Source organism: Manihot esculenta, chromosome 8 (genome assembly GCF_001659605.2).
Source record: "Manihot esculenta cultivar AM560-2 chromosome 8, M.esculenta_v8, whole genome shotgun sequence".
Lineage (NCBI taxonomy): Eukaryota > Viridiplantae > Streptophyta > Magnoliopsida > Malpighiales > Euphorbiaceae > Manihot > Manihot esculenta.
In genome coordinates this window covers 918,448-928,614 of record NC_035168.2, presented here as the reverse complement: position 1 = coordinate 928,614, position 10,167 = coordinate 918,448, and the positions used below count along the sequence as shown (strand labels likewise).

At 32.9% G+C, this 10,167-nt stretch overlaps 2 protein-coding genes across 2 annotated transcripts; both read right to left on the bottom strand.

Annotated features, from left to right (window-relative positions):
* Window positions 1-4,621: 4,621 nt before the first annotated feature.
* On the bottom strand, window positions 4,622-5,170 carry LOC122724377. Its single transcript, XM_043959109.1, has one exon. It carries the CDS (start codon window positions 5,168-5,170, stop codon window positions 4,622-4,624), a length of 549 nt encoding a protein of 182 aa, XP_043815044.1.
* Window positions 5,171-5,817: 647 nt separating this feature from the next.
* LOC110620884 lies at window positions 5,818-9,012 on the bottom strand. The gene is made up of 5 exons (XM_043959108.1): window positions 8,634-9,012; window positions 7,299-7,729; window positions 6,371-6,602; window positions 6,103-6,197; window positions 5,818-5,838 (listed from the first exon to the last, which is right to left on the bottom strand). The coding sequence occupies exons 1-5, from the start codon at window positions 9,010-9,012 to the stop codon at window positions 5,818-5,820; spliced, it is 1,158 nt and encodes a 385-aa protein (XP_043815043.1).
* Window positions 9,013-10,167: the final 1,155 nt, after the last annotated feature.

Below are 10,167 nucleotides of genomic sequence, written 5' to 3'. Positions count from 1 at the left end.
AATGGGCTATTGTCATGGATCTGGCTCCATATCAGAGTGAAGAAATCTAGCGTTCATCACTTTTATTCTTCTTTCACTGCCACCACAATCTCACCCCTTAATATTTTCAATCACTACTTTAGATTTTCTTCCACTTGGTACCCTTTCTCTCTCTCTCTCCCCATGGCTGATCTCTATTCCTTGTGTCTGTTAGGAGTCATGGACCGTCTTTGGTTTCATCAGATTATTCTCTTCTCAGAGTCATCTACAGTATAATATTATTTATTGATTTATAGATTTTGTGTAGACAAGTCATGTGCAATCTGTCATTTAGGTGCCTTGGCTGGACTTTCATATTACTCACACTTACTGTTTCTGTTATGTTTGTTTGTGCTTAGCAAATTAATCTCTAATTAAAATTTACAATATTTTTGATGATGTGGGCTTGGGAGCTGTATCTCCCAACTCTCAACTACTATCTCTCCACATCATAATTATTCCACCTCAACAATTTTCTTTTCTTGATGTTTTAAGTTTTAACCTCTAAGCCTAGTCATATTTTAATATTATTAAAATTAATTATCAGAATGATTACGATTATTGTCATAATTTAATTAATTTTTTAGTAACAGATTAATGTATTTGGTCCAAGGAAGGAGATCGGATCATTTTCAGGAGATTTATTATTAGTGGGAATAGGTATCTTTTGATAATTAGTGTTTCTAAATATTAAAAAAAGACAAATGTTATAGTCATATGGTGAATTTCTAATTTTTTTTCAAAAAAAAAGGAAATTAACGAATTTTATTTTAATATATCAAAATTATCTCAAAAGTGTGATGTCTCAATTTCAACACAGCAGATGTAATAATAAAAAAAATAAACAAATTGTAAATATCAAGTCCTCATTATTTAAAATAGGACTTGAATAGGTGAGCATTCGGTCAGTTCGGTTTAAAATCGAACTGAACCGAATAAACCAAAAACTAAAATTTTAGTATTTATGAAAATCGAACCGAATCGGTTTTGATTAGAAATCAAATCGAATCAAACCGGTCTGATTTGATTCAATTCGGTTCTGATTGATTTTGATTTTTAATAAATTTTTTACGCTTTATTTTTAATATTTTAAAATTTAATTAAAATATTTTAATATTAATATGATTTAATTTCTCTATATTATTGAAAAAATATATTATTATCACTAATCGGTTCGGTTCGATTTTTTCGGTTTTTTCTGATAAAAATCAAACCGAACCGAAATAACTGAAATTTTTAAAATTAAAAACTGAACCGAACCGAACTGAAATGAATAAAAAACCGAACTAAATTTTTAAATTAATTCGGTTCGATCAATTTTTTCGATTTGAACCAAATACTGTTCACTTCTACTTGACTCATTGGTTTCTTCTATATCCTAATCTTCCATTTTCTTCAATCTTTTGATTGAAATTGTGAATTTAATTAATTAAGATCCAACAAATTAGAGGTTTTGAATAAAATATGACCCGAATGATCCTCTTAATTAGAGGGGATAATTGCACAGTTTCATAATAAAAAGAAAATAAAAGTGGTTGGCACCCAACCTACGAATTATGATTGCCAGTTGCTAACATTAATGCTCTCTTGTGGTAGACCTACCCATGATTCGGTTCAAATCATAAATCAAATAGATCAATTATAATCCATCCAATTCAAAAGTTAAAAGACTGGCTCCTATTTTAATTAGGACCGGAATCCGCAGGAACCATCCATTTTAATCAGAATTAATTCAATTCAATTTTTTTTAATTGAAATTAAATAAATAATGTATTATAAATAGAATATTATAGATTGTATGGTTTTATGGTAAACCTTCAAAGTTCTGCCCTGGCTGATATTGAATAGATCCTGGATTACAAAGACACTATCTTACCTACAGAATTTTGAGCCACAAAGCTAATATATCTCCATTTTGTGGAGAAAATGACATCTAAGCTTTCATATAGATGCATACCTTGATACCTATAAATGCTTGTGGAAAATTTCCATAAAAAAATGAGGGAATTTGTTAAATTTTTTAGGTCAAAATCAATTCATTGATCATTTTCTATTTCATGCAATCAAATCATTTTAACAAGTGTCATATTTCTATGCAAAAATCCAATTCATTTCTCTTGAAATACGTTGACTTGATTTCATTGTGATATTGATAATTGATAAATAAGCATTTTGTAGTGACTCTTCCGGCCGTTGTTGAGTTCATTCATCAAAATTCAATAAAGCTGAAATGTCATATTGGAATTGCAATATATGGTTGTAATAAGCTTGTGAGTAGCAAGTAGAGGCCCACTGAGTTGATATGTAACCTGTGATTTAACCTTGGACTTCATTGGTACCCGAGAAAGAAAGAAAGAAAGAGGAAAAGCCTCTGAATTCTGCTTCTTTCATGCTTTTACAATCCAATAATACATGGCTGCATCTTCATATCTAACTTTTCAAACCCAGTAGCTGTCTGTATATAATCTATTCATCAAAATAGATTGTGCAATGTAGGATTCACCATGTGGTACACAATTTTAAGATTACAATGGAAAAAGATTGTTGCATTGTGACCCAGAGGTCGTGGGTCAAAATCATCAAATCATTTGCTTGAAATGCAAGCAAAGAAAAGGACTTGTACAATTTACTCTTTCCAGAATTTGCATTGCAACAAAGTTCCATATCATCTAACACTATCCTGAAAAAGAGAGGTTACAAGGACTAGGGCCATATCCAGCCATTGATATTGAATTTCAATCATTAAGTTTTTTCTGATAATTGCTCTTTAAGGATTTTTTTTAAAAAAAAAATTTTGCCAAAGGTAAAAATTTCATTAATAAGACTAAAAGCCCAAAGAGATTATAAGAATATGGTTCTAAACAGAAAACATCTCAACCCAAACCACTAAAGTCTAACCACTCGGTCCAAAGGAAACAAAGAAACCTAGCCATAACCGGCTTCTCCAGACCCGATCTATGAAACAAAGGAACTCGAAGCAGACACTACTCATCTTTCATAACAGAGATTTCTACAGACTCCTCGTTTTCACAGGCATCCACCGTAGCTGTCAATCCGAAAGCCCATACTAGGCTGAAAAAACTTCACAACATAGGGAAACCAGGTTATAGAGCATACAAATCTCCACGATTGAGGAGTGAGAAAGAAAACAGAGCTAAAGCCAGCCATAAAAGTTAATAATTATGATGGAGACTTGAGATTGAAGCTTTGATATCTGACACTTGTAGGGTTGCTTGTAAGGCAGCCACATGGAACTCTCTCATCTCCGGTTCTCATTAAGCTCATGAATAGTGAAGGGCAGTGTGGAGCCTGGACCTGGAGACAACTGCACCTTTAAGAAGCCTTTGCATACAAAAGGCAAGATGTGGCCAATGCAACTACTGAAAATGACTTGTTGCAGTTGCATTTTTATGCCTAAAAGATGGGCCAAAGTTTCACTTTGCAGATGCACTGATTTTTTCTTTGTCAACAAGAAAGATATTATATGTCCAAGTTCCAAACTGGATCTTGTTTTTTCCATTCACTAGACAATGAATCTGAACTGCCCAACAGTATAGTCCTTTTCTTTCTTAATTGTCACCCTTTTCTATAACAAAAACAATTCTATCTTAACCCAAACTTTTTGCTGATCAACACAGAATCCAGCTGTTTGGTTTAAGAGAAAATTTTCATGTGTGCAGTGAAAAATGATAAATGATGATGGGTTGAGTTCAATCAACCAGTGATAAATTCTAATCATGGAAACTTTTGACTTTAACTTCTCTGTTATTATAATGATCAATTGATCTTATCTGCACCAGTAAAAATGAAGTGGGTCTCTTTACCTGATGAAGAAGACATCATAAAACTTTCCACCAAAGAGTATCCAAAGGTGATTTGACTAATCAGAATCACTATGATTCTGAGATGCCCACAAAGCAAAAACATTAAAAATATGAAACTTTCTCCATGAAGAATGTGTTTTTATTCTCCTAAAATTTTGTAAATTAATAGAACTTTACATTTTATGTGATTTTAATAATAAATTCACTTCTATAAAATTAATTATAACTAAAACCAATTTGTTAATTTGGGGAAACTTACAGAATAATAATTTTAGAGCCATGTAGATTAATACTAACACATAAATAACAACAATTTCATTGTTTCAGCTTTTTATACATAGAGATTCTCTGCTTCAGCTTCACATATATACTATCTTAAAAACAAAAATAACACTACCTCCAAGTTTCAAAAACTATACTCAGTACAGTTGCCCACAAAATGAAAATAAACAAAGACTAGTTAAATTAATCATGTGAAACCCAACCTTCTATTCTTCCAGAAGCTCAAGAGGACGTACAGTGCCATCATTCTCTATTCTGAGTTCTACAATTTTTGACATTTTCTCTAATTGAAGTGACTGGACTGGACCTTCAAATTCATTGAAAGAAAAAACTTCAACTTTTCTTCAGTTTCTTGATCCAGTCTTGATTCTTGATCAGATTTCTCGGCAAAATGACTTTCTTTTGACATGGGGTGAATTCTCTCTGTGTTCTCTTGATCTGCACTCAGTTTTGTTCTGTTTCTTCACTTTCCAGAGGTGAGCCCCAAAATCTGCAAGCTACAGCGCAGACCTGCTTCTCGTCAATAACAACGCATTCTTTGGTGGTGAAATACTGTAGGAAACATACATCTTATTTTCCTCATCTTCCACTTCACTTTCTTGCCCTGCATCTTCACTTATGTTGCCAAATTTTGGTTCAACTTTTAATGAATCCTCCCGGATTTTGCTTTCTCTCCTGACACCGACCTTAAAAAACATTACCCGCTTGCGCCATGAAAGCAAAGTACAGTTTGGCCGGAGCGTCGCCCTGTTTGAATGAAGGAAAAACAGGGTGTTTCGGACCCATTTACAGAAGCATTTGATTTTACTTGGTTGGGTCTTGGCTTGCTTGGAACGCTTGACTCTAACCTGTCCTATGCAGGTAACTTTTGGGGAGGAAGGCTCTTGGGTTTCATTGGCGCCATTCTTCTTCCTAACGAACATAGGACTTGAACGTGACCTGCCTCTACTTCTGCTACTAACATTGCTCCTCAAAAATCTCATCAATGGTGGCGGATAATTCTCGGTCCGACCGGGGCTGGATATGGGCTTTGTATATATCTTCATCTTCCAAGAATGTCCCTCTCTCCCTCTCCCTCTCCCTCTGTGTCGTGGAGCGCCTCTATACTCCGTTGGGTGAGATAGAGAGAGAAAACAGAGAATTGAGAGTTTGATGAAGCTGGGAAATGAAGAGGAGAGGATATGGCAATATGCCAGGTGGACAGTTTCCTAGTTTTAGATTTTTTTCTTTTCTATATTTGAATAAATTCATGCCTTGGCCATGTTAAGGGATCAGACATGCAATGCAACAGAGAGAGACCCGTTGCACTAGGGAAGCAATTCTAAGTAGGACAATAATTTAATATATATATTTATATATATATATATTTTAATAAATAGATGTGTGAATTTTTAAAATATTATAATTAATTAATATTTTTTTATTTTTTATACATATGACTTTATTCAATATGGTTGATTGTATTTTATAAATTTGGGAGAAAGATGAGGTTATCTATTCAAGAGAAAATTTAACATTAAAAGGTGATTAACCAATACTAACAAACTATATTTTACTTTTATAAAAGAATAATTCATTTATTATTCAAAGAAAAAAATGTGTTATTATACATTCATCTAGAACTTTGCTTTTGTTTAAGTTTTCATTAAATAGTCTCTAACCTTCTGATAATTACATTCTTTCAACTAAAACTTCAATTTGCAGTAGGTAATTCCTGCATTTGTTATTAAAAAAAAATTTCTGTATGTTTCTTATTTCTGTTCCTTTGCATTCAGGATTACGATGGTAATAAGTATGGGGTATGTGAGAATTATTATATCTGAATACAAAATTATTTAATAACTTTATTATCTTCTAATTTCAATTAAAAATTTTGTAAAATCATTAAATTCTTTGATCCTATAATTGAAACACTCGATCATTATATCTTCATATAGGACTTTGCTTTTGCTTAAGTTTTTATTAAATAGTCTCTTGCCTTCTGATAATCACATTCCTTCAACTGAAACTTTGATTTGCAGTAGGTAATCCCTGCATTTGTTATCACATACTCTTGCGTCACAGCTTCATCATCTGTAAAACAATACTTAGGTTTAGAGAGAGACATTTCACATGACAAGACTTTTTATTAGCGTATGGTAACCCCAACTCATGCAAACACCAATAGTTGAGTTGTTCCTTTCTTCCAAGAATATTATAACTCATAAACATACAACCTTGAGTGGATGGAGGCAGAAAAAAGTTGCCTGATACAGTTGATAGGGAGAATTCAGTCAGGCGTTTTACGCAGTCTTTCAGCGCCTGGAGTTCAGCTTCCTTCTCATGGAGTTTGGACTGGGCAGAATGCAATTCAAATTCTAGTTCGATGAGCAAATGGGACAGTTTCCGATCCAGTTCAGATGGCAATACTCCATGGCATTGGCAAGAAATATTGCTCTGACCCTCCAATTTGTGAAGCCCACCAGAAAAAGTCTCATTCTGCACAATATGTTTCTAGTAAAAACTACGGAATACCCCATTCTTAGAGACAGATGGACAATCCAGTGTTCAAGCCACTAACTTATAACATGCCATTCTTCCAGACTCAAGGTTACAATCTACAGTTTAGCATGAATCATGTTTTTGAAGACCCATGTATCAACTGTCATTACAACTGGTAAAGGCACCAACAAACTACTAATCCAAAATACAGATCCTATTTATAAATTTCCCAGCAAATGAAGCTAATGACTTTCCTGAATGTCTACAGTGTGATTCAAGTTGCACTATTATTTCAATTATCATTGAGTTCCTAATTGTAGATTTGTAGGTTCCTAGGATAAAGGCAGCATGAATGCAAAAGAAATCAATTTTCTATTATAGTAATTGTAAAAACTAGCAACAATTACCGGAAGCACACCCAAGCATGACATGCATTTTTCAATATGTAATAGCTTCCTGTTAACCAGGTTGCCATGAAATGAGAGGGATAGTAAACTTTTAACGGCTCTAAACACTGAGGTGAAATAAAGAAATAAACCTCTGTCTATAATTGAAGTAAAAGTTTTATAAAACTGAAAACAAGTTGTTTCATATCTTATATGGGCAGATAAATGCACCAACAGGAAGGGCATGACTTTTACTGGTAAGAAAATCTAGAGAATAAACAACAAGTATGTTTTTGAAAAGGCTCACCTTATCCATATTTGGTTCAACTCCTTCATGACCAGAAGCTTCAGGATAGGACCATGGAAGTTTTTGTAGTTCAGATGCAAGCTCTGCTTCGAGTTGATCCATTTCCAGCAGCTGTGGCTCTGGCTCTTCTGTAAGACCACTACTTGGGCGTTCAACATCATCAATCATTGGGATCCCATAAACTTTGATAACTTTGGGGTCATTATTGTGCCCTGTACCTGCTCTATAAAACTCTAGTTCATTATTACTGCTTAAATCTTTTGAGATAGCAGCAACTTTGGTTGACCTTCTTTTATACAGTTCAGTTCTTAATTCTTTAACAGTTTTTGCAGTCTCATCTATGGCATTGCTTAGCTTACTGATCTCAGCTTTCTCGGCTGACATCATGTACATGATTCCAATGCCAAGTCCACAACCAAACAAAGAGCTATCTGCAGAGCACAATATGATGTCAGCTCAATAAATACATGAAATATATTGGCGAACAAACTTGAAAACAAAGAAGTATTTCCTTAGAGTCAAAGAAACCAAGTCATAGTTCTCCATCAACATGTCAGTCAATTTTGACAACTGATAAGATGCCAAGAACAAGGAACATTAAGATTGATTTATTATTAGTTTTTTGGCAAAACAGATAAAATCACTCCTTGATAAATGTCTTTACAAGCAGACCAATTATACAGTCACATTTCTATGTTTAAGGAACCATTTGGTAGCCTAGATCAAGAATTTCTCTATGTTTATAATTAATGTTTAAGTAAAATTTTTTTATAATTATTATTTAATTAATATATTTTTATAATTAATATATTTTTTTGTTTATTTATAAAATAATTAAATATTTGAACATTGAATGCAAATATAAAATATATAAATATTTAGAATGAATATATAAAATTATATGAATTTTTTGAGTGAAATATATAAATAAAATTAAAATAAAATAAATAATATTTAGAATGAATATATAAAATTATATGAATTTTTTGAATGAAATATATAAATAAAATTAAAATAAAATAAATAATATAATATTAAAGTATGAAGAATATAAATTAAATATTTTTTTCATATTAAAATTCGTGCACAAGGGTTAGACATAATATTGCAAAAAACGGTTGATAGGGTTGGGAGACGGCCTCAGCGGTCAAAGACAGTAAAAGGAGATAAAAAAGAAAAGAGAAAAAAAAAAAAAAAACCAACCTTTAGAAGAACGGGATCTACACTTGGAAGGCACACTCTTGGCAGTTCTCTTCTTCTTCAAGCAAACAGCTAATCGCCTTGCACTCTTCTCGGAACCACCAGATCTTTAATCAGCCTTATAATTTTCCGCACCAAAATTCAATCGGCGCCTTGCACTCTTCTCGGAACCACCAGATCTTTTATCAGCCTTATAATTTTCCGCATCAAAATTCAATCGGCGACCCGTGATGCCCGATTTCTTCCTCGAAATCCTAGTTTTCTTACCACTTGGCGAAGAAGCAGAAGCAGAACTCGAGAACCTAAAGATCCCATCAGGTGGTTGCTGGAAATTACTGTCGTATCCGCACCCATTACCATGGTTAGGAAATAGAGGAGATTGAAATGCAGAAGCAATCGAATCTTCAAAAGGATTTTCTTCCTCTTTAGGGCGTTCCTGAGCAAGAGCAAGAAAATGCTTAGCAACGAAAGTAGTACATCCTGCTACAGCTGCGGCAAGGAGAAGTTGCCACATCTTTTTAAAATGGAAAAGAGAGGTTAGTGGTGGTTGGTGCAGGTTGAGAATAGAGTGAAGTGAAGAGTAGGGGAAGGGAGAGGGAAGAGTTAGGTGGCCGGTGGCGGAGCTGCCAAAGTTGGTTTATTTGGGTGTGGTTCAGAGATGATCTTTTTTTTATATCGTAATTAAAAAAATAATTATCTATTTGGATTCTGAAAATTATTTTTTTAATTGTGCATATATGAAAAATATGCTCAAATCATAGTTCTCGCTTGTTCCTTATTTTAATTTTTCAATTTTGGAAATTATCTTTTTAATATCTCGGTTTGATCAAGTTTCCCAATTTTTCTCTTAATCTCCTCTGATCAACCTTTTTATATCATGCATAATTAAAAAAATAATTATCAATTCAGATTATGAAAAATATGCTCAAATCACGTTGTTTCCTTGTTTTAATTTTCTGATTTGGAAATTATTTTGTTTTGGAAATTTTGTTTGTCATACCAAAACTGACAACTCCCTGTTTAGGTAGGCTGTTTGATCATCTCTTTGATCAACCTTTTTTTTTCTTTATTTTTGTTATCTGCTGTTTGATCATATTATAGTTGATCAGCTTTTGGCTTCGGTTTCCTGGTTTGATCATTTAAATTCGTTTAATTTTGATTATCTGCTGTCTGATCATCTTCTGGTTGGATCAGTTTTTGGTTTTGCCTTTGATCGTGTTGTTAATAGTTTCTTTTAGCTTTTGGTTGTTGCCCCTTGGCTTTCTCTTTTTTATTTTTTAACTTTTTTTTTTGTTTGACCTGTATTTAGGAATTATGGATTTTCTGAATTAGGTGGAGTTATACTTATTTTTCAATGTGATCATTTTCCATTTTTTATATATTTTTGTATTTACTTCTCGTTTTCTAATATGGGAATATTTAGAATTAGTCTGTAAGTTTTATTAGTTGAGTTCAGCTCATGAAACCGATTGCAGTTGTGATGATCATTACTTTTTATATGTACTAAATGTGTCACATAACATGTCTGTCTGACAAATCTAGTCTCAATAATATAAGACCTCTTTACTTTCTAATTTAATTAACCCAATATCTCTCTTAGATGAAGTTACACGGGTATAGATTTGCATGCAAGTCTACATTTGGTTCTCTTTGTCGTTAGTTATTTTTT

Excerpts from the sequence above, each read along its gene's own strand:
- LOC122724377 (XM_043959109.1), bottom strand. The coding sequence starts at position 5,170 with ATGAAGATATATACAAAGCCCATATCCAGCCCCGGTCGGACCGAGAAT.
- LOC110620884 (XM_043959108.1), bottom strand. The coding sequence starts at position 9,012 with ATGTGGCAACTTCTCCTTGCCGCAGCTGTAGCAGGATGTACTACTTTC. Across the intron at positions 7,730-8,633 it reads AAGGCGCCGATTGAATTTTG|ATAGCTCTTTGTTTGGTTGT; the intron begins GTGCGGAAAATT and ends TGTGCTCTGCAG. Across the intron at positions 6,603-7,298 it reads TTGAACCAAATATGGATAAG|AATGAGACTTTTTCTGGTGG; the intron begins GTGAGCCTTTTC and ends CATATTGTGCAG.